Source organism: Podarcis gaigeae, assembly GCF_964106915.1.
Source record: "Podarcis gaigeae genome assembly, chromosome: 2".
Classification (NCBI taxonomy): Eukaryota; Metazoa; Chordata; class Lepidosauria; order Squamata; family Lacertidae; genus Podarcis; species Podarcis gaigeae.
The window spans coordinates 106,453,235-106,477,677 of NC_139679.1; the positions used below are offsets into that span (position 1 = coordinate 106,453,235).

Genomic DNA, 24,443 nt, shown 5'->3' on the forward strand with positions numbered 1-24,443 from the left:
ATCTGTTCTGGAGCTTAGCACTTGGTCACTGGGGAGCTGAGACTGCTTTTGTAAAGGGAGCTGGTTCCTCAAGGGAATCTAGCTCAGGGGTGCTGTCTCTGGGTGGCGCCTAGTCAGAGTGGGATCTCCTTCCCCCCTGTGTCAGGATCCCATTTGCTACTCTGAGGATCAGTAATATACATAGCTGTCAACCTTCCCTTTTTTGGCGGGAAATTCCCTTATTCCAGCGCCATTTCTGGCTGCTTCCCACTGCTATCCCGGATTGTTAGATATCCCGTAGATTGTCCCCGGGACAGGTGAGGCTGCTGATCCCTTATTTTCGAGGCTGCTGATCCCTTATTTTCAAATCTGAAAGTTGACAGCTATGGTAATATAGCCCAGCCACAAATTTTCCCCCTCCACTCTCAGTGAAAACTAGGCTTAACAGTTGAGGAAAAGACAAGGATGACCATGAGGGAAGCAGTACATGCAGGCCCTGGCTTGATTACTCACGGCTGCAGCCGGAGGGTCCGAATCCGTAGGTGCCCGGGACACACTGGTCACAGCGCCGACCCATCACGTTGGGCTTACACTGGCATTGCCCTCCCAGTTTGTGGCAAACACTGCTGGTGGAGCCCTGGGGATCACACTGGCAGGCTGAAGGCGGAAGAAACCACAACGGTTAGGGAAGGAAGCTAGGCAGGGGGAAAGACGAGAGGCAATCGCCTCCCCACCCCAGTGCCAAGGAGACTGGGGAGAGGGACAAGTGGAGATGCGCTCCAACACACTGAACACAAGCACATCACTCTAGAGCGGATGCACGTGAGCATGCGAGGAATATTCCTGCTTGTAGTAATGTGGTAAAATGCAAGTTCATAGGTTGAGGCCGCAGGTGGTGAAATCGTGCAGGTTACAGTCCAGAACATCCATCAGACAGACAAATCCTGAGAACCTCGGCTTTCGTTATCTTTAACATTAGCATGTTTCTAGGCCCCATGGTTGTAGTCTGAGATACTTGGAAATATTTCACAACAGTGCTAAAAACTTGTAAAACATATACAGCTTGAAGAATGGGAAAGGTTGTGGAATGAAAGGATAAAATTTACAGCCTGTAATGCTTTGAAAGAGAATATGATGAAAATGATGTATAAATAGTATATTACACCAGTGAAATTAGCTAAAATGGATAAGACAAATAATAAATGTTGAAAATGTAAAGAAAAAGAAGGAACATTTTATCATATGTGGTGGGAATGTAAAAAAGTAAAGAACTTCTGGGAAATGATATATAGTGAGATGAAAAAGATGTTGAAATATACATTCTTAAAAAAACCAGAAGCATTTTTACTTGGTATTATAAGTCAAGACATTAATAGGCAAGATGTTAAATTGTTTTTATATGCAACAACTGCAGCAAGAGTATTAGCCCAGAAATGGAAACAAGAAGAAATTCCGACGAAAGAAGAATGGCAGACGAAATTAATGGACTATGCAGAATTGGACAAGATGACAGGAAGGATTCGAAACCTGTGGGACCAAAGAAGAGCAACTGTAATCAACAAATTACGCTAGTAGGACTACAAGAAGTTTTGTAAGGAGAAATATACGAAGTGTTACAAAGTAGAAAAAGATATTGGTTATGAGTTTTAAATGTAATAGGGAAGATAAGAAATGCATACTGAGAGATTAGATTGGAAAATTTTCAGTCAGGATTGATAGAAGATGTAAAAGTATGTTTAACGATACGTTGAAAATGATACGTTAAAAAAATTAATAAAAAATTATATATATATTTTAAAAAGCTTGTAAAATAGATGCGCTGCACAATTCCCGCTGCAGAATTATTATTTTTTTGGGGGGGTGAGTTGTTTACCTCTGAACTGTAGATTCCTCTTCTCATGTTTCCCCAGTCTTTTTACATAAAGGTGAGTTAAATCTGAGGAACTCTCCTCTCCCATACCAAAGCTGGGTTTGCTGATTCTAGGCAGCACCTCACCAACATTTGGGCCTTTAATTTCCACAACTCTGGCTTAGGAACATAGAAGGCTGCCTTACAGTGAGTCAGACCATTGGTTCATCTATCTCAGTACTGTCTACACTGGCTGGCAAATGCTGTAGATTGAATCTGGGATCTTCTGCGTGTAAAGCAGACGCTCAGCCATTGAGCCTTTCTACAAACCATCGTCCTAGGCCCTGGCCGCAAACTGAACCACCTAGTTCAAGAAGGCTAGCAGCCTCTCAAAATCTGGGGGCAGAGAAATGGGTCCATTTCATCATCATCATCATCATTTTTTCCCCAAAGGGAGGATAAATTACTCAACAATTTGTTGCAGGTGGGGCTCACCATTAGCAGCAGCATAGCTGCTTCCTTTTTTCTTAAGCTGCTTTAAGGGCGCTGCACTGTGGTCTAAACCACAGAGCCTAGGGCTTGCCGATCAGAAGGTCAGCGGTTCGAATCCCCACAACGGGATGAGCTCCCGTTGCTTAGTCCCAGCTCCTATCAACCTAGCAGTCCAAAAGCACACCAGTGCAAGTAGATAAATAGGTACCACTCCGACGGGAAGATAAACGGAGTTTCTGTGCGCTGCTCTGGTTTGTCAGAAGCGGCTTAGTCATGCTGGCCACATGACCCAGAAGCTGTACGCCGGCTCCCTCAGCAATAAAGCGAGATGAGCGCCGCAACCCCAGAGTTGTCTGCAACTGGACCTAATGGTCAGGTCAGGGGTCCCTTTACCTTTACCTTTAAGTAGTAGCAGCAGCAGCAACAACAACATGAACAACCTGTCCGCCATTTTGCATCCCCCCAATACCCGAGACCTGGCGTCATTCCAGGACTTTGTGTGTTGGTGGAAATGGCAACCACCAGCACACACACACACAGACAAACACACACAAACAAACACAATGGTAGAGACTAGAGAAAAGTATGCAAAGTGGCTTTCTTTCTCAGGCGTAAGAAATAATCACTCACGCATAGCCCCATCATGCATCAGGGCAGAGATGCTGCACAGCAGGCGGGCACAGGTCTCGGCCAGGTCGGGCATGGTGGCCATGCGGAAAACCTCTAGGCAGGTGTAGCGCTCCAACGCTTCCCGACGCTCCACCGCTGCAGGACTGCTACCATGGAGCCCGGGCAGCTCCGTCACACGGGGCAGAAGGACCAGCTGTAACAAGGAGGGAGAGATGTCAGGAAAAGTCTGGCCTGGTTGGGACAAGGACTGAAGCTGCTTATGTAGCACACAAGAGGGGACTTGCTAACTGGGAATGTGTGCAGCAGGCCCAGGAATCTACCTCAGAAGGTGCTGAGATACATTCCCAAAAAGACTGGCAGCTTCTAGAGCATCTCCTTTGCTTGAATGGGGCTGGATATTGGCACATCACTGTTTTTTGAGTGTGTGTGTGAAGATTTAAAACCTGGTTCTTTCTCACCGAGTCAACGAGGATGAAGGCTGCAGGATGGCGCTGTGCCACCCCTGCCCGCTGGAATCGCACGGTGATCTCATAATGGTTCCTGGGCTCGAAACAGAAGGGCCGTGGCAGGAGCACAAACCTGGGGAGAGGGAAGACAAAGGTGAGAGACGGGGAAAGGCGGAGAACACACAAGGGGTAAGACTAGGCGCAAGAGGGTTGAGGAACCCAGCTCATAAAATGCAGGTGTTTGCAGACTTGGAGAGGGTTGCTGGGATCGTTCTCAGCTGCCTTGAGGAGAAAAATGTGGCTCACTTTCAAAGTTTGATGCTGCGGACCTGGCACACCCACCAGCCTCTGCCATGCAAATTGTGCCTGGATCACATGTGAGACCCACATCCACACCATCATCACCACCGCCACCATCATCTATTATTTGTACCTCGCCCATCTCGCTGGGTTTCCCCAGCCACTCTGGGTGGCTTCCAACAGAGATTAAAAATACATTAAAACATCATTCATTAAAAACTTCCCTAAACAGGGCTGCCTTCAGATGTCTTCTAAACGTCAGATACAGTGGTACCTCAGGTTACAGACGCTTCAGGTTATGTGATTTTGGGTTGCGCACCGCGTCAAACCTGTAAGTACCAGAATGGGTTACTTCTGGGTTTCAGTGCTTGTGCGTGCGCAGAAGCACTAAATCATGCTTTCCGCATGCTCAGAAGCGCCAAATGGCGACCCGCGCGTGTGCAGACGTGGCACTGCAGGTTGCGAACAGTGCAGGTTGCAAACGTGCCTCCCACATGGATCATGTTTGCAATCCGAGGTTCCACTGTAGTTATTTATTCTTTTGACATCTGATAGGAGGGCATTCCACAAGGAGGGCGCCACTACCTAGAAGGCCCTCTGCCTAGTTCCCTGTAATTTCGCTTCTCGCAGTGAGGGAACCGCCAGAAGGCCCTCGGAGCTGGACCTCAGTGTCCAGGCTGAACGATGGGGGTGGAGATGCTCCTTCTGGTATACGGGCCGAGACACAGTACATTGGCATCACACTTCCCCCCCACCATGGAACTTCAGGCATACTGGGCTGAGGCGGTTTAGGGCCTTACACTTGGTCTTGCATGCATAACAGAATCTCATCGCCCCCAGCCATGACAAGGATACTGCCTGAGGATGATGGGCGCTGTAGTCCAAAACATCTGGAAGGCACTAGATTGGTGCAGGCTGCCTTAGCCCTTCAGAAGAGACTGACAGCAGCATTCCTGCGCCATTAGAGGGGACTAGAGAGGCAGCTGGCAGATCAAAGAAGGAGAGAGTCGGAGCAGGTAGACGAAAGAGAAGCAAAACACAAGATGAAGAGAGGGGCTGGTGGCTGTTATTTATAGCCTCACTATGTACCATATTTTTCGCTCTATAAGACGCACCAGACCACAAGACGCACATAGTTTTTGGAGGAGGAAAACAAGAAAAAAAAAGATTCTGAATCTCAGAAGCCAGAAAAACAAGAGGGATCGCTGCGCAGTGAAAGCAGCAATCCCTCTTGCTGTTCTGGCTTCTGGGATAGCTGCGCAGCCTGCATTCGCTCCATAAGACGTACACACATTTTCCCTTACTTTTTAGGAGGGAAAAGGTGAGTCTTATAGAACAAAAAATACGGTATATTAATTAAAAGTCCTCTATATATAATATTAGAAGTTAGAAGTTAGTTACAGAGTGGGTTGCTTACTGAGACAACTGTTGGTGCAATTCTTAAAAATATATATTAAAGAACAACTCATGGGCATAGCCAAGAGGGGGCGAGGGGTAGCTGCCGCCCCCCCCCCAAATCAATAAAAATCAATTCGAATCTGAGGTTCTGCCCTCCGAAAAAAGCCTGCCTCCCCCAACAACAACAATACAAAATAATAACCTAACAACAAATTCTTTTCCAAGCAAGCCCCTTTCTTAACAGTTATGGCAAGCCCAATAATAATAATTGAATAATAATTAAATAAAGCAACAAAACATGCAATGCTCATTCCAGCCTCTGATAGTTAAGATTACCGATTAAGAGGGCCACTTTGAATGAAACCACTTTGAATGAAACCCTACTTAGCCATGAAATTGTAAAAGGGTTATAATTACTTTCCCCCTGCTTACTACTCTGAAGTTCCGTAAATTTTCACTAGCCTCATTCAAATTTACCTTCTTTTCCCCATAGTATCTTGGTCATTTTACTCAAAGTGGGCATTTTCCACATATACCATTCTCTAATATGCGGGATTTCTCTGCCACCCCCACCACCCCCAATATTTTGTTTATAGAGTCTTGCTTTGTGCCATTCTTTAAAAAATATTGGCAAGGCTTTTGAGGTTTTTTGTGTGCTCTCTGCCTCTGCCACGAGTCTAAATTATAAATTTTACCTCATCTTTTTATCTGAACCTGAATAACTGTCTCTGCCAGGGCATAACAATAACCAGCCAACCTCTAATAGCTGTCGGGAGGAGGGGGGACCCTTTGCCTGCAGACTGCAGTGGGTCTGCTTTGTTCCGCTGCCTTAGATAATCTTTTTCCGAGGGAACAATGAGAGCCGCTTCTTTCATTTCACCAACCTGCCTGCCAGCGATAAAAGAGGGTGGCAACGATTCAAACCATCAAACTGCTTCAGGGGAAACACTTGTATGCCCCATTTCCTTCCTTCCTTTTCTTTTTAAAACCCAGGGAATGTTCCGAACCATTAGCGAAGAGGGAGAACAAATTTCAAAGAAGATGAAAGGGGATCTTGAAAAGGGGTGGGTGAGGAGTAGCCTTTCAGATTTTGGGGCTGAGGGTTTTTTGTTTTCTTACTTCCCCCTCACTCCCCAAATGTGGCAGCCCTTCTGAGGTTCTGAAATTGCACAGGCCTGTCAGATAAGAAGTTCGTTTCTCGCCATAATTCGTTCGCCTATTTGTTAACGTCTTATCCCAGCCTTCCTCTAGAGAGCTCAGAGCCGTGTACATTGGTCCTGCCCTCCATGTTATGATCACAGCAACCCTATGAGGTAGGCCACTCAGTGAGATTGTGGCCTGAGTGGAGATTTGAAACTGGGTCGCCCTAACCCTTGTCTAGCGCTCTAATCACTACACGTAAGGGGATGTGTTGCGAACAGCAGCACAAATGCCTTCTGCACTCCACTAAGAGCTATGCAAGAAGTGTGGATCAGGGAAAGGTGGAATGGGTTCTGTTATGTACTGACGTTTGCACCCTAGGCCAGCAGGGGGATACTATAGGTAGTTTTCACTCAGGTCCACATATGCAAATAAGGGGTTGAAAGTGACGTTCAGTGATTGGATAGTTACAGAAAGTGGTTACTGTAGCGTTGTAGTGGAGCTCTATATAAGCAGGCTGGCTGAACCCTTCAGTTCAGTTCTGTTCTGGCCTGTGAGTAAACAAGAGCTGTTTGAAGAATCGCTGTGTCGTCTGATATGTTCACCCACAACTTAACAGGTTCCATAAAACTAGTTTTTACCCAGAGATGGACTCCAGCCCAAAGGGAAGGTTTCCATCTTACCTGCAACCAAAGAATCATGGAGCGCAACCATCTGCTCTCCCCCCTCACAAAAAAAAAGGTGCTTCCAGGCTGTGGCTATTTTGAGGTAGGATTCAATCACATACCGGCAAATTCAGGTTTCACAATTAAAGTTAATTTGGAGCTCTTGTGCAACAAACTAGCTCCCCCCCCCCCCAAAAAAAAACCCCAACCCCAGGCTTTTGTGATATTAAAAGTAACAGGGAAAATGCTTTGGAAAGTGTGGGATAATATTTGCCTGACACAGCATCACCTTCCGCTCTGAGCCCAGCCTTGGCTGGGGAGGGCGGGGTATAAATAAAAATTATTATTATTATTATTATTAAACAAATCAGAACGAACGTGCAGTTAACAGGTTGTTTGTTCAAAGATTGTGTCAGCCATTTATAATTTTCTAGCTGCGCATTTTGCCCCTCCCTTCCTGGGCTAACCACACAAAGGATATGATTTCCGGAGCATACATAAAGTATCTCCAGTCTACCCCCAAATAACTGTAATATAGAATTGTCTGTTAATTATAAATCTGATACACAATTGCTAGTGTCAATCGACTAGTTAGTCTCTAGGTTCCATGGGACTTATTGTGTTCCAACTGAGCAGCTGAGAACTAATGCTGATTTTTATAGAAAATGTCCCCTCTTTACTGGGACACTTAGATATACTTGAATATAGTACACAACAATAGGGTAGGGTTTGGTTTTTTTGCAGTGCAATGACCTCACATAATCCATACCCTCACAAGCCCATCACACCTGAAAACCCATTCCACAAATGCCTGAGACAAGAGAAGGATATACCGTATTTTTTGCTCTATAAGACGCACCAGACCACAAGACGCACCTAGTTTTTGGAGGAGGAAAACAAGAAAAAAAATATTCTGAATCTCAGAAGCCAGAACAGCAAGAGGGATCGCTGTGCAGTGAAAGCAGCAATCCCTCTTGCTGTTCTGGCTTCTGGGATAGCTGCGCAGCCTGCATTCGCTCCATAAGACGCACACACATTTCCCCTTACTTTTTAGGAGGGAAAAAGTGAGTCTTATAGAGCAAAAAATACGGTACTTTGAAAAACTGGGTATACTTCTCTACAGATCATACAAAGCAAAGAGCGGCAAAGTTAAAAGAAATAATAAAATGACAAAAAAATATAAACAAAACAAAAAACACCGAAAAACAAGAGGATAGGAAATTCTACATAAAACGGTCAGATCCCCCAAATACAACATGCTATGTATTTGCATGAGTGGAACTGATGATTAGTAAGATCCCTGCAAATACTAGCTGTTACACTTACGGGAATGAAACTGGTTATTAGTTATAATAATGTAATACAAATAGACAGACAATAGCAGGCTCCATAAAGGAAACTCCAGCATAAGAAGCTTGGAATAAGATCAGAGAAGGGAATAGTTAATTGTGCTGTTTCTGTTGCATCTTGTAGTACCAGAAGCCACCAGTACGTGTAGAGGGCCCATAGCCAAACCAAAATACCAACTATTTCCTAACCACAAACCCATGAGCTCTCCAGTTAATTATGGTAAAGACTCAGTCAATCCATCAGCAAATACTCAGATAACAGAAAACCCATGTGCTCCGTCAGTTGTGCCAAAGCGCTGCTTGCAACAATCAGGATGTTGAAACAATAAGCATGATTTATTTCTTACAGCTGTAACGTAGAAAGTACAAGTATACCTGCACTGGTGCTGGGAAGTGTTTTGTAATTTTTGTGTGTGTTTTGTGTCTGTAAAGGGACCATTAGGTCCAGTCGTAACTGACTCTGGGGTTGCGGCGCTCATCTTGCTTTATTGGCCGAGGGAGCCAGCGTAGAGCTTCTGGGTCATGTGGTCAGCATGACTAAGCCGCTTCTGGCAAACCAGAGCAGCGCATGGAAATGCCGTTTACCTTCCCACTGGAGCGGTACCTATTTATCTACTTGCACTTTGACGGGCTTTCGAACTGTTAGGTTGGCAGGAGCAGGGACCGAGCAACGGGAGCTCACCCTGTTGCGGGGATTCGAACCGCCGACCTTCTGATCGGCAAGTCCTAGGCTCTGTGGTTTAACCCACAGCACCACCCGCGTCCCATTTTGTGTGTGTGCAGAAGAGTAAATCTTCACTGTGCACGGGCCTGTAGGAAAAGCAAACACCTGCAGATAAAACTCTTTATAAGTCTGCTAACAGATATATAGATACATACACACACACCTGCATATGCAATTTTATCTAGCCCCTCATGTTACATTTTCAGGGAAAAGGCCAAGCAAGCTGCGCAGCAAAATACACTTCTGGCTCCTGGCTCCTGTTTTGGGAGCAAAATGACTGCAGAGAATACAGTAATTGGCCAACCCCATTTTAGGCTGTCAGCCACACATTATTTTTATAACCCAAGAACCTGAAGTGGTTATTAGTGACTCAAGACATGTAATAAAAACCAGCAATAGCAGACTCCAGGGTGGTAAACAATTTGGAATTGATTTTTTTTTTTTAAAGAGGACATAATCCATGAGGACTTGATTTCCAATAAAACTTCTCACTGACATGCTGTGGGTCTCTCTTGAGTCAAGGAAGCTCCCTCCCCACACTGTGCCCCGTGGGGCTGCTTCTCCTCCCCCTCCTCCTCTCATTCTTACCTGGAACTATGGGGCAGGCTCTCCCGATACATCTGCTCCGAGGGCAGCACGTTGCCGCAGCGAGGGCTCATGGGTAACGCCTGCGAGCTGACGCTGACGACAGCTTCCCAATCCTCTGTGGACTGAGAAGGAGACACAGCAGGTTTAAAGCAGCCGTCCCAGAGAATACAATCCCCATCAGGCCCACCAGGTGGACACCCTCAGAAATAGCCTTGCTGCAAAACGTAATACGACAAAAAAACCTAGCTGTGGACATTCGCTATAAGGCTAGAGGACACACTTGCTTTAGGAGCATTTCCCCCCCGGAAACCCACCAGCTCTTATCCCTTGCCCTACCAGTGACACCTCCATCCCTGTGCCAAAGATGGGGAACTTCCCCACCCCCCAGATGCTCCTGACTCTTGGCTTGTCATGAATGAGCCAGCTCCCAGGGAAGGTTTGCAGCCATCTCCCAGGGAAGGGTTACTGCCAACTGAAGAATTTGTTGGGAATGTAAAAAAGTCAAAAACTTCTGGGAAATGATATATAATGAGATGAAAAAGATGTTGAAATATACATTTATTAAGAAACCAGAAGCATTTTTACTTGGCATTGTAGGAGATGATATTAATAGACAGGATTGTAAGTTGTTTTTATATGCAATGATGGCGGCAAGAATATTATTGGCACAAAAATGGAAGCAAGAAGAATTACCGACGAAAGAAGAATGGCGGATGAAATTGATGGACTATGCAGAATTAGATAAACTAACGGGAAGGGTTCGAAACTTGCAGGACCAGAGATTCTTAGAAGACTGGAGTAAATATACGAACTATTTGAAAAGTAATTGTGATAAACAGATTACACTAGTAGGACTGCAAGAAGTTCTGTAAGGAGGATTATTGGAAATATTGCAAGAAAGGCTATGAGGAAAATTATTAGCTAATGATAATTAAGTGTAATAGGGAAATTAAGAAATGCAGAATAAGTGATAAAGAACGAAAAATCATCAGAGGTATTGATGGAAGTCTAAAGCATTGTATAAGATAAGAAGTTATGTTATATGATTGTTGGAAATGATATGTTAAAAAAACCAATACAAATATAAAAAATATATAAATGAAGAACTATCTGTTTGTTTTGACAATAAAGCATCCTTTTTAATTAACTACGCTCACTGTGTTATCAAGCCAGGAACTGGACTCCTGACATGGCTATACTGACTGTGGCTGATTGGGATTGGAATCCAACAGCATCTGAATGGTCGCACTCTTTCCACAATGTGTAATATGGATCGAATCTCCAGTTGATGGGCATAGATTAAAAGAACTGGGGCAAATCCTCCTTTCCACTGCTATTCGACCACTCTCCAGCTCCAGAAAGGGTGTGAGTTATAAGTTGGTAAGTCCCTGCTTCAAATCTATCCCATAGTCTCATCTGTCTGTCTGTAATATGGGGGATGGCCTACCTTGCAAGCTTGTTGTCAGTGTTATCAAGCTAATTTTATGTGCTCTGAGAACTTAGTTATTATGTAAAGATTAAGCATTATTATGATAAGCCTCATGGAAATATTCTCATTCTCCCAGCTACAGTCCCCCGTCCCCCCCAGAAATCAATTTATGATCCAATAATGCAAGCATTCAGGAAAATGCCAGAACATTATTCCATTTTTTATTATTATTATTATTGTTGTTGTTGTTGTTGTTGTTCCATTAGTTTAATGTTGTATTTTATTTTTGTTTTTAAGTTGTAATCATTCATCTTGTTTTTATTATTGCTTGTAAGCCGCTCTGAGCCCGGCCTTGGCTGGGGAGGGCGGGGTATAAATAAAAATTATTATTATTATTATTATTATTATTATTATTATTATTATTAACTTCTCCCCCCAACAACAAGCACCCACCACGCCCCTTCCAGTTCCTTCCACATACCTCAGGCTCATAGCGCAACAGGATGTCATATTCCATGGGGTAGGGAATGTTGTCGATATGGAAGGATAAACCAGCCCCATCCCTCACGCGTGCAAAGCCGGGGCCGGTCCATGTAATCATGTGACCTGTATGCTCACGTTGCATGACTTCCACATCAGGCTGCGGGTGAAAACATGACATCAGCAAAGCCACAGGGACACAGGGCGCTGCATTGCACTGAGTCAGACGATTACTCCATCTAGATGTGTATTGCCTACGGACAGTGGCTTGCTAGGGTTTCAGCCAGGGGTCTCTCCCAGCCCTACAAGGAGGTGCTGGGGATTGAACCTGGTACCACCTCCTGTGGGTTGGAAACCACTGGGAGCAGTCAAATACAACATTCCTTGTTTTCCTAGAGTGGACATGCAAGGGAATGTTTGGTCCAGCCAGTCAAAACTTCCTCCTCCTCCTGGCCTGGAGCATCCTTCCTTGCATGTGACTAGTGGGTGGGCATGACTTTTCCAGACCTGGTTAAAGGACAAGTCATGCTGCCACTCTCTCTCTTCTCCATCTTCTTTTCGTCCTGCGAACTTCCTGGACTGCTAACTGCAGTCATTAGGTCAGGAGTCAGCAAACTACGGCCCACGGACCGGATATGGCCTGAGGTGGTCATTAAACTGACCCCCGGCCCTTGCCGCCAGCTCAGTTGGTCCCCACGTAAAGCTGACACTCCATCTGACACTCCTAGAGGTAGGCTGGGTGCTTTCGGGAACCTGAGCTGTGAGCAGAATCATCCTGGTTTTTGTAGTCCTCCCACACGACACCACTTAAGTCGCAGCAGGACATTCCTGACCAACAGCAAAGCACCTGAATTCTACTTGCGTAAAATCATGGACATGCACAGCTCATGGAGGATGCCTTTAACAGATTGCAATGACAAAGTGCATAGTGTCTATTCAAGTGTATCTTTTACCTTCTGGCTAAGTGCAAGGCAAAGAATTAACATAGTTGACCCAGAAGACCCAAGTGGCTGCTCCTCAGCTCAGCTTTATGGACCAACAACACATCTACTGAGCGGCCTGGAGCTCTGGTCCAAACCACCCTTGACTTCCTTCCCTGGTTTCCCCCAGCATCCTCTCTCTCCCACCCTATTTCGGTCACCTTCTGCTGAAGTTGCCTGGCTCTTCGGAGCGCCGCTCGCTGCTGCAGGAGTCTGATTGTGCTGTGCTGTCGTCGCAGCCTCACTTTGCGCCCGTTCTGGACCCCGTTGTAATATTCCACACAGTCCACAGGGGCCTCGGGCCGCAAGGCACCCTACAACAAAGTGGGAGGGGTTATTTCCAACACCATTGGTTGCTCCTTCTAACCATTTCTATCCTCAGCCATTCAGCAACCAAGGGGCTCTGAAAGGCTCGCTGAGGCTGCCAAAGGAAAGAGAGAGCCCATGGAACTACCCTATATTGTATGGTTTGGCCAATGGAGGTTGACCCATATGGGCAACTGGGGAGTCCACACTTGCCTGGCTTTTTACTTAAAAGTGTTGTCCTTCTATAAGTCAGAAGGGAGGAGAATGGGGACGCAACTAGAATTAGTTGCCTCTGCCTGCCATTGGCTCTGGTTCCACCTATCATTGGCCCTCCTTGCCTTCCATCCCACCAGCCCATGATTGACTGATTGAGCCATCAGGACAGTTTTAATGAATTTTCTCCTTGCCTGCAGATACCTCCGTGGTGATGTGCCTTACATGCTCATACAAAACATTCTGAATTCATGAATGAATTTGTGGCACGCAAGTCGGTCAGTGTATGCAAGGTTCTGATTTAGGCCAGTAAGCTGGGCTGGGAACTTTTCAGTCCCCATGAAGGTGTGCGAGCCCCAGAGACTACAAGGTCTCTAGGACAACACCCACAAGAAATGCAAGAAATGGACAGGAAATGGACAAGTAACCGGCATTCACTAGCAGTTTTCCAGACACAGCCCCCCTCGCTCTATGTCCCGGGTTCTCACGCTCCCCTTTCCCTTCCTCTGTCCCAGTGCACTCACTGGCAGGCCCTGATGGGTTGGTGCAAGTCCTGTGGCATGCTCTGCTTCATACATATAATAGTCCAGGGGCATGCAGAAAAACCCTGGCTGCACTTCATCACACTGGCGCCCGATGAGGTGGGGCCGACAGGGGCATTGCCCATCATCCATGGAACACCTGGAGAGAAAGAGAGACAGACATCCAGACAGAGAATGAGAACAATGGCAAAATATTTGAGCCCTGCCGTTGGAGTAGGTTCGGCAAAAGAGGTACAAAAGAGAGAGGGAGATTGCACACTCAGGTAAACAGTCTCTTGTTTCGCTTTAACTCACAGCTGGAAATAAAGAATTGGGAGGGCACTTAAAGAGTGTTCTCCGAATTCTTCCGATCTGGTGGAACACTCTGTCACAAGAGACTAGGCCCCTGCGGGACTTGACATCTTTCCGCAGGGCCTGCAAGACAGAGCTGTTCCACCAGGCTGTGCTGTACTTTTGTACTGTTTTATTGTTGTTAGCCGCCCTGAGCCCGGCTTCAGCTGGGGAGGGCAGGATATAAATAAAAATTATTATTATTATTATTATTATTCCTTATCCATTTGACCCCATGTGTTTACCTGTCCAGTGCTTGGCCTCAGGTAATGGAGAGCTGGGTATGGTTTTGGGCCAAACTACATGGCAGTCAAAATGGGGAGGCCAGGTGGGTCTAATTAGGCCTGCGGGATGGAGTTTCCCTACCACTGTCCTAGACAAAAAAAAAAGCCTCCATGTGCAGCAATGTGCAAGTATAGCAAGTTCAGCTTTTTTTACAATCGCAACTCTGCACTACACATTTAAAGCAGTATTGTGCCGTTTTTTAAAAAGTCAAAGCTTCCTCCAAAGGATCCAGGGAATGGTAATTCGTCAAGGGTGTTGAGAAGTTTTAAGAGACCCCCTATTTTCCTCTCGCGGAGCTACAATTCTCAGAGTGGTTTCACAATTCATCCCTCTTCCAGGGAGGGAACTCTGGGAATTGTGGCTCTCTGAGGAGAATACAGGTCACCTAAGATCTTGCATCATCATCATCATCATCATCATCATCATCGAAACAAACTAGAGCTGTGTTATGTACTGAGTTGAATAGGATCCAAAATGCAGCAGTCTGATTGGTCCTAGAACAATAGGATTCAGAATACAGCAGTCTGATTGGTCCTAGAACAATGCAGCAGTATGATTGGTCTGCAGGAGCCACCCAATCCAGCTCCAGATGAAAGTGAATCCACAACCTGATTGGCCTACAGAAGAATTCCGGAATTAGCCAATCTCGTGCAGCCCATTGTGTAAATAAAGTATATAAAGCAGATACTTTGGGGAAACTTCCATTCCTCCTCACCACTATGAGCTGAATAAAGAGCATGAAATCCACTCTCGACTCTGAGTATATTTCAAGTTGTTAGCTGTGGGGAAGCCATGAGTGTTTAAAGTGATATGATACTGCTTTAAATGTACTGGTCAAATGGGGCCTCACAGAATCACGTACAATTAAAACAACGTGCAGTTAAGAAGTTTAAAATATGCTTGCATGACCTTCACTGCAAAAGCAACCTTTTTACTTATTTTCCATGCTTCTGTGCAGTGCTGCAAAGTGAGAGATGGCTTCAGATGTAGTACAGAGCTTGACCACTCTTCTTTCTAATTTGGCGATCACTCGTAGCCGAGTAAGGTTGTCTTCTATAAACATGGTTTTAACGATGAGTCTGTAAGTGACTGTGGAGACCAATTCTGGATCCACGTGTCCTTCCACAGTGGGGGCATTGGTTTCCGGATGGGAGTTGACCACAGTGTGGGTTTGCCAAGCGTGCCTTCCTCTTAGCACGTTTCTCCCTTGCGTCATGAGTTCGAGTGTCTTCAAAGCCCATGACGCCTTTGGTAAAGGCTGTTCTCCAACTGGAGCGCTAATTCCATCTCCTGGACACCTGAGTGGCCCCTGAGAATATAGAAGTTGGCCACCCCTGCACTCTTCCCTCCCTTGCCAGCCACGGAGCGCCGTTCCTCCCTCCCCTCTCCTCCCCCAGCCCACCCCATGTCCCTTCCATTCCAACCTGTTGCTGTAGGCACCTCCAAAATCACAAGCGCAGCTCCGGCAGCCAGCCATATCATTGCTCAAACCCCAGTATTCAGGCTGTGGAGGAAAAAGACCACTAGTTCAACTAAAGAAGAAGAAGAAGAAGAAGAAGAAGAAGAAGAAGAAGAAGAGGAGGAGGAGGAGGAGGAGGAGGAGGAGGAGGAGGAGGAGGAGGGAGGAAAAGGAGTTTGGATTAGATATCCCGCTTTATCACTCCCCTTCAGGAGTCTCAAAGCGGCTAACATTCTCCTTTCCCTTCCTCCCCCACAACAAACACTCTGTGAGGTGAGTGGGGCTGAGAGACTTCAGAGAAGTGTGACTGGCCCAAGGTCACCCAGCAGCTGCATGTGGAGGAGCGGAGACGCGAACCCGGTTCACCAGATTACGAGTCCACTGCTCTTAACCACTACATCACACTGTCTCTCTAAAGCATATTCAGGCCTGGAATATCCGCATCACGCCTTTTAACGGTTCAGCAGCACCCACTCACCAAACATTGGTTGCAGTATCGCCCGGCGACAAATCGCTTGCAGTAGCAGTCGCCGCTGATGTGGTCGCAGGGAAGGCTACCTGGGATAATCCCACGAGGGTCACACCTGCAGGCTGAGAACACACATAACTAGCACTTTCCATGGGTTTTCATCCAGCTATGCCAGGCACAAGGCTAAGCCATCTCCTGGCCCAGCTCAGCAGGGCTCCAAAATTCGAGGCAACTACCCCACCCATTGCTCCACACACACACACACACACACACACACACACACTGCAAACACCCAGATTCTACAAGCAGAATACATTACCGTATTTTTCGCTCTATAGGACGCACTTTTTACCCTCCAAAAATTAAGGGGAAATGTGTGTGCATCCTATGGAACGAATGCAGGCTTCTTGGCTTCAGCGATAGCAACGCGAAGTCTCCGAAGTGCAGAGGGAGCGCTCCTTCTGCGCTCCGGAGGCTTCGAGTTGCTTTTGCTGAAGCCTGGAGAGCGAGAGGGGTCGGTGCGCACCGACCCCTCTCGCTCTCCAGGCTTCGGGGATAGTCACCTGAAGCCTTCGGAGCACAGCGCGAGTTCACGCTGCGCTCCGCAGACTTCGGGTTCCTTTTGCTGAAGCTGGGAGAGCAAGACTCTCCCGGCTTCAGCAGAGAGGAAGAGCTGCACAGCGCCCCTTCAGCCAAGCGGGAGGAGAAATGGAAGGGGCTCCGCTTCTCCTGCCGCTTTGCTGAAGGGGCGCTGAGCAGAAAGGGGGAGATTTTTTTTTTTCTTGTTCTCCCCGTCTAAAACAAGGTACGTCCTATAGAGCGAAAAATAGGGTAAATCAAATCAGGCGTGTCTCCTGATTGCACAGGTTGTATTGCTTTAAGCCAAAAGGAACAATTTTTGAATAATTTAGAATTTTTAATCCCATTGTCTTGGCTGCGGGACAGATGGCTAGAACTCGTGAAACACTGGTTATAGGAGAGCAAGAAGTAGGGGGCTTGGGAAAGGCTGGATACTCTACGAAGCAATGAAATGGAAGTGCCATTCAGATTCCAGACATGTTGGTGCCTGAAGCCGAACAGAAAAAAATTCAAATTGTGGTAGAAGTGTTACTACTGTTGCTCATAAGAATAATAATTTATCCATCGTCCTCTATGCAATCAGTTCAAGGCAATGTGCAATAAATTATTTTTAAAACAGCCAATGCATTTAAATGAAAATGATAACAAAATGAATAAAGGTAAAAGGTAAAGGACCCCTGGATGGTTAAATCTAGTCAAAGGCGACTATGGGGTTAGAGCACTCATTTCAATTTCAGGCTGAGGGAGCCGGCGTTTGTCCACAGACAGCTTCCCGGGTCATGACTAAACCACTTCTGGCGCAACGGGACACATGGAAATGCTTGGAAATGTCTACCTTCCCACCACAGCGGTACCTATTTATCTACTTGCACTGGCATGCTTTCAAGCTGATAGGTTGGCAGGAGCTGGGGCAGAGCAACAGGAGCTCACCCCATTGCACAGTTTTGAATCGCCGACCTTCTGATCAGCAAGCCCAGGAAGCTCAGTGGTTTAGACCAGTGTTCCCCAACCTTGGGCCTCCAGCTGTTTTTGGACTAGAACTCCCATCATCCCTCGCTAGCAAGACCAGTGATCAAGGATGATGGGAATTGTAGTCCAAAAACAGCTGGAGGCCCAAGGTTGGGGAACACTGGTTTAGACCACAGCGCCACCCGCATCCCTTTTTAATATGAATAGACTCTCTTGGCAAAACCCCATCCATCTGGCTGGAACAAAAAACATCTTCATTTATTTCTGGAAAGCGCAGAGAGTGGGCCCCTGTTGTATCTCGTGAGAAATTTTGTTCCACAGATCAGGGACAGACCCCCTAAAACCCCTGCTCCAAGTTACTGTGAGGTAGACTTCTGAGACCTTTGGAACTTGCAGAAGACAGTGGCGGAGCTTCATGCTCCAGCACTGGGGGAGCGGAGAGAAGGCGGGGGCGTGGTTGGTACATGTCAAGGGGCGTGGCACGTGTCCTGGGGGCGTGGTGCCCAGCGCGGGAGGGGGGCAGCTGCGATGGCACCCCACTGGGATCTCGTTGCCGGGGGCGGGGTGCTCCCCCCGCACTCCTCTTCCTCCACCAGTGGCAGGAGACACCCTCCCACAGAACACACAAATATACTGGGTGTGTAAGGGGGTGTTTCAAGTAGTCTGGTTCTGAGCTGCATAGGGCCTTATACATTAATGACAACACCTTGAACTTGGCCTATCCCCAGATTGCTGCATGGGCAAATCCCGCTAGCAAGGGGTTATATGCTACCACAAGCAACCTAGCTGCCGCATTTTGCACCGGCCGCTGCCTCTGGAACAACCCAGATATCAAGGCCTCCCCCCCCCACACACACCATGTATCCATGCTAGGATGACTTGATTCCACACCTGCCCTCACAAAGTCTGGTGACCCCAGAAAGTCACCGATACTAACGCTGGCACCCAAGAGGGTCATTGCGGCTCAGTCCGTAAAAGGCCTCTTTGCAGCTGTCGCAACGCACGCCTTTGACATTCTCTTTGCAGCGGCACTGCCCAGCGATCATGCCCAGCATCGCATCTGTATGACTGTCACAAACGCCACCGTCCAAGGAGCCTACTGGGTCGCAGTCACATGCTGTGGGACAAAAGAAATTGGATACTGTTCGGTCCAAATGGCCAAAATACTGGGAAATTTTGGAGCAAGAAGGAGACAAATTGAAATTGCAGAGTTTTGAAAAATTAAAAGACAAAGTGCGAGATTGGCTTCATTATCATCAGATAATGGAGGCTTACAAATTGGACAAGAAAATTGGATTCCAGGTGGAAAAAATCGAAATTAGAATTCTTAGAACCTAAAACTAAGATTTTGTCAAGGATGTATAACTTGCTGCTGAAATGGAATACTCAGGATGAAACGGTGAAGTCTGTTATGATTAAATGGGCACAGGATGTTGGACATAACATTATGTTCGCTGACTGGGAACAGTTATGGACCACCGGTTTGAAATTTACGGCATGTAATGCCTTAAGAGAGAATATTATGAAAATGATTTATAGGTGGTACATGACCCCAGTTAAGCTTGCAAAGATTTACCATTTGCCCGATAACAAATGTTGGAAATGTAAAGAGACTGAAGGTACATTCTTTCACCTTTGGTGGACGTGCCCAAGGATTAAGGCTTTCTGGGAAATGATTTATAACGAAATGAAAAAGGTATTTAATTATACCTTCTTGAAGAAACCAGAGGCCTTTCTCCTGGGCAGGGTTGGCCAATTGGTGTTAAAGAAGGACAGAACTTTTTTATGTATGCTACAACAGCAGCAAGAATACTGATTGCAAAATATTGGAAGACACAAGATCTACCCACTCTGGAAGAATGGCAGATGAAGATGATCGACTATATGGGACTGGCAGAAATGACGGGCAGAATCCGAGACCAGGGAAAAGAGTCAGCGGAAGAAGATTGGAAGAAGTTTAAAGACTATTTGCAGAAATATTGTAAAATTAAGGAATGTTAGAATGATGTTGGAATAAAGTAAATGGTTTCCAGCTGTAATGCTAAGAGATATGAAAATAAGGTTTTGAAATAAGTAAAAGAATTAATGGTGAGGATTTGCTGAATAAATAATCTGAATTGGAATATAAGAAAGGGAGGTGCAAGGAGGTCGGGAAAATAAGCTAAAAGAAAATAAGTGAATGGAAATTGTACGTGTTTTAAAATTGTTTTTACTTTTCTATTTTTATGTTTTTGTATTTTTATATTTTTGTTGTTTCTCTTTTTTGTATCATTTTTGGAAAACTTTTAATAAATATCTTTAAAAAAAAAAGAAATTGGATACTGTTCGGGTCCCCTTTACAACTTACGTTAAAAGGGACTCTGCCTTTATGTTCCCTTCCAATCACACAAGTTTCATTAAGGAGAAACAAGAAGAGGTAAAGGTAAAGGTAAAAGACCCCTGGACAGTTAAGTCCAGGGAAGGCAACTATGGGGTTGCTCATCTCGCTTCCAGGCTGAGGGAGCCGGCGTTTGTCCACAGACAGTTTTCCGGGTCATGTGGCCAGCATGACTAAACCAATACATGACTTTAAAAACTTTTGCCTTTGCTTTTTTCATTCTTTTTTATGCCAGGAGGTTGAGCACAGTCTGTTTAGTTGTGAAGTATTTCATAATATGATGTGTTCCTTTTGTTACTTGTTTCATGTATAGGTTTCTTCCATTGTGAAAATATTTCTTCAAGAGAGAGAGGGTGCCGCTGAAATTTGACAGGCAAAAGTCTGCCAATCTTCTCAATTACGTACTGTTATAAGTGGGGGGTTTTGGGGGGGGGGGATTAGGCTGTATGCCTGAGCCCCGCTTCTAATTCCTGGATCCAGCACAGATTCAATTGTTGGAATAGCCAGGCCAGACTGGTAATGGCCCACTTTGTTAATGGAACAAAAAAAGTAGCTCTGTGCCAGAGGTCAAATGGATGGGCCTTCCTCTCTCAACTGTCTATTACTTATACAGGCAAAAGGCCAGAGTGGAAAATTGAATGATGTGACCTAGAAGTAGAGCAGCAAGCTAGAGATAGAGCCAAGCCTCTCGATCAATTTTTATTATGGCAAAACAGCCGGCACAGAGCCATGCCTGGTTTCTGCTGGGATCCAAGGCTGTGGCTAAGGGAGAAGCAAGACCGCCTTGGAACGTTAATGCGGTCAACCCCTCCGTCGCCGGGCTCAGGTTGTGTATATGTGTAAATGAGCCATCTATCATAAAGACACCACAGTCTCCAATGTGCCTCTTTGTAAAGGAAACACGAACCCTGGGTGAGCGCCTGGAATGCCCAGAATCTCACACCACTAAAAAATGGCGTGAAGCAATAAAAATCAATACCGCAAATAGATCAGGGGATCACAGCCACCGTTTATCTGTATGCTGTCTCCTCACAGTAAACCCTGCTCGAGGCGATTCACATCACGATTCATCATCCTCATAATAAAAAAGACAGCGACTGGGACGATAGAAGGACACTCACGGATACACGCCGTGCTGGCACGGATGTCAGCCAGAGGGTTGCGGTAGTAGAAGGGCTTGCAGAGCTGGCAGTGCCGGCCCATGGTGTTGTGTTCGCACTCGTCACAGACCCCGCCGCTGGTGTTGCCCGTGGCCAGGTACACGGCCATGTCGAAGTGGCACTTGTGGGAGTGCTCGTTGCAGTTGCACTCTGTGGAGAAGCCAGGGGCAAAGTTAATGGGCGCCACAAACTCCTGCTTATTCCGCTCACTCCTCCTTTCCTGTGACCTGAATTGCATCCATGTAACAGTGTCATAAACCCGTGGGCTAGGCCACTGTTGCTGCTATTGCTGAGGCTCTCACCTGCCCCATGTGTGTGCTATTTGTGGCTGCTGCTGCTGCAGGCTTCCCATAGGATTCTGGTTGGCCACTGTGAAAACAGCATGCCGGACTACACGGGCCATGGGACTGACCCAGCAGAACTCTTCTTAAGTTCTTCTGTACAACATCGTTTCTTAAAAATGTTAGGCAAGGCTAAGGAACCACCAATGCCTGCACACAGAAGCCTTAGAAACAGGAGACAGAGGACAAGGAACTCTTGTTCGGTAGCCTGTCCAGGCCTCCATATACACTTCTGAGAATTTCTTCCACTTGTAAATAAATGGAATCGTGAATGTTTCATAGCCCTCCCATAGTTGATTAGCTTTTCCAAGCCTCTGCTACCTATCTGCCCAAAGTCAGGGGGTGCAGCCATACCCAAACATGCCAGCCCCCCCTCCCCCAGGGAAAGATCTCTTTCCACTGACTCCCACTCCCAATTCCCCACACCTTTTGGCACGCGCAAAAACACCCTCACCTTTGCAGGCGTGTGGGTTGTGGGCCTCAGCTGGTCTCCATGGCAACTCCTGGAAGAAGTCCTTGCAGAGCTCGCAGTTGAGGCCCTTGGTGTGGTGCTTGCACACGCATCGTCCGTGGATCTGGGGCAGAGGAGACTGGTGAGAGGGGCATCCAGAGCCTTGGCACAGCCCAGGGAAATGAAAGCAGAGTGCCACTCAGCATGGAGATATTTATAAGAAGGACCTCTTGTGCCTGGGTGCTGCTGAGTAGGCCCCAAGTGACCTAGAGCCCAAGATGGCAAAGCGTGGCTGATGGCCATATAGTCAGAAGCTATGTGAACACAAACCTGCAACAGGTTCTAATAACCCTTGAAGAATACAAGCAGCTTGATTTGTTTTAAGAGAGAGGGTTTCACGCAGTCAAGTGTTGGTGTTGACCTTTAAAGCCCTAAAAGACTTTGGCCTAGTATACATGAAGGAGTGTCTCCACCCCCATCATTCTGCCCAGACACTGAGGTCCAGCGCCGAAGGCCTTCTGGCGGTTCCCTCACTGCGAGAAGCAAAGCTACAGGGAACCAGGCAGAGGGCTTTCTCAGTAGTGGTGCCCACCCTGTGGAACACCCTCCCATCAGATGTAAAGAGATAAACAACTACCTGACATTTAGAAGACATCAGGGAAGTTTTTAATGTGTGACATTTTAATGTATTTTTAAGCTTTGTTGGAAGCTGCCCAGAGTGGCTGGGGAAACTCAGCCAGATGGGTGGGGTAAAGGTAAAGGTAAAGGGACCCCTGACCATTAGGTCCAGTCGTGACCGACTCTGGGGTTGCGGCACTCATCTCGCTTTATTGGCCGAGGGAGCCGGCGTACAGCTTCCGGGTCATGTGGCCAGCATGACAAAGCCTCTTCTGGCGAACCAGAGCAGGACATGGAAACATCATTTACCTTCCTGCCGGAGAGGTACCTATTTATCCACTTGCACTTTGATGTGCTTTTGAACTGCTAGGTTGGCAGGAGCAGCGACCTTCTGATCGGCAAGTCCTAGGCTCTGTGGTTTAACCCACAGCGCTACCCGTGGAAGCCACCCAGAGTGGCTGGGGAAACTCCGCCAGATGGGCGGGGTACAAATAATAAAGTTTTATTCTTATTCTCATTCCCTTTCTCCTGTTAGGACAATGACTTCTGCCTGCACAAAGGGACTTCCACTCCCTCTCCTCTTTCTGTGTGCCCCCCCGTGCCTCCCCGCCCCCAACATATCTGTTCTAAGTTCCCACCCCCCATCAGCCCTCCAGAGCATATGGGGAAGGAGTGCAGGGGGCAAGCATGGAAGAGGAAGTCTCATTGCACTGGCAGAAGTCCTTGCCTTAAGAGCATAACTTCACTGAATTCAACCCTAGGTTTCTAGGTCTGATGTTTGTGGAGAACAAATAACCCTGAATAAGGTTTGAGAATAACTTAAACCATTAAAAAAAAGTGTCTAGGTGGAATGTCCACTGGGCTGGAAATTTCCCTCTGTACTGTATATGCCTTCTCTTTCCATCCCAGAACATACCCACACCGGCTCTGCAAGCTTAAGAATGAGGTTTTCTCAAACTGCAAAATGGATTCCAACAAGAGAATCTACACTTCCAGTTGACGGAAATTGTGCTTTTGGTACAATAGCGCACATTCTCTACACACAATTGGGAGTCTGTGTGTCACATTCTCCCGATAGATACAGTAAGCAGAACCACCAAGGCTGTAGCCTCTCTACTACCTGCCGGGTAGGGATAGATGAATCTGTCAATTTCAGTTTTTTCTAATCTTCAATTCAGTTCTCTACATTTCCACACCTGTTTGTTGTTATTGGGTTGTTTTTTTTACAGGAAGAAGCCCTCATGAAAATTCATTTTTAGTGTGTATTTCACCCAATGTGCAAATTTTTGCAAGTGATTTCTCCCACTATGAAGCATGTTATTATTATTTTTACATGTTATTTTCACTAACGTATTCATTTTTAAAGGCATACTTTCCCCTCAGAACTGCATTATTATATAAATTACTTGGTTAGAGAACTGTATCGCAAACTCCCCACACAGTGGGGTCCACATAAAGGTAAAGGGACCCCTGACCATTAGCTCTGGTCGTGGCCGACTCTGGGGTTGCGGCGCTCATCTCGCTTTATTGGCCGAGGGAGCCGGCATACAGCTTCTGGGTCATGTGGCCAGCATGACTAAGCCGCTTCTGGCGAACCAGAGCAGCACACGGAAACGCCGCTTACCTTCCCGCCGGAGCGGTACCTATTTATCTACTTGCACTTTGACGGGCTTTCGAACTGCTAGGTTGGCAGGAGCAGGGACCGAGCAACGGTAGCTCCCCCCGTTGCAGGGATTCGAACCGCCAACCTTCTGATCGGCAAGTCCTAGGCTCTGTGGTTTAACCCACAGCGCCACCCGCATCCACATACTCCTAATCAAAAAGCCAAGCCCAGCATGGGAGCTCTGACCACTGGGTGTACCTCCCCTTGTTCTGTCTTCCTGGCTATAGGGCTG

The 24,443-nt window shown here is 46.6% G+C and overlaps 1 protein-coding gene across 5 annotated transcripts in view; it reads right to left on the minus strand.

Annotated features, from left to right (window-relative positions):
• Positions 1-24,443, minus strand: part of LOC310836649 (laminin subunit beta-2-like) — a 72,624-nt gene that overhangs the window by 23,396 nt on the left and 24,785 nt on the right. For 4 of the 5 annotated variants that reach the window (XM_083722276.1, XM_083722273.1, XM_083722275.1 and 1 more), the window contains 12 exons: positions 21,934-22,054; positions 21,100-21,288; positions 18,539-18,718; positions 16,063-16,175; positions 15,550-15,629; positions 13,493-13,649; positions 12,611-12,763; positions 11,471-11,629; positions 9,561-9,682; positions 3,409-3,529; positions 2,951-3,143; positions 493-636 (listed from right to left, as the gene is read on the minus strand). In XM_083722276.1, coding sequence (XP_083578402.1) covers positions 493-636; positions 2,951-3,143; positions 3,409-3,529; positions 9,561-9,682; positions 11,471-11,629; positions 12,611-12,763; positions 13,493-13,649; positions 15,550-15,629; positions 16,063-16,175; positions 18,539-18,718; positions 21,100-21,288; positions 21,934-22,054 — 1,732 coding nt within the window. Of the gene's footprint in view, positions 1-492; positions 637-2,950; positions 3,144-3,408; positions 3,530-9,560; positions 9,683-11,470; positions 11,630-12,610; positions 12,764-13,492; positions 13,650-15,549; positions 15,630-16,062; positions 16,176-18,538; positions 18,719-21,099; positions 21,289-21,933; positions 22,093-24,443 lie in introns of all 5 variants that reach the window. The other variant, XM_083722277.1, reaches the window with a different exon arrangement.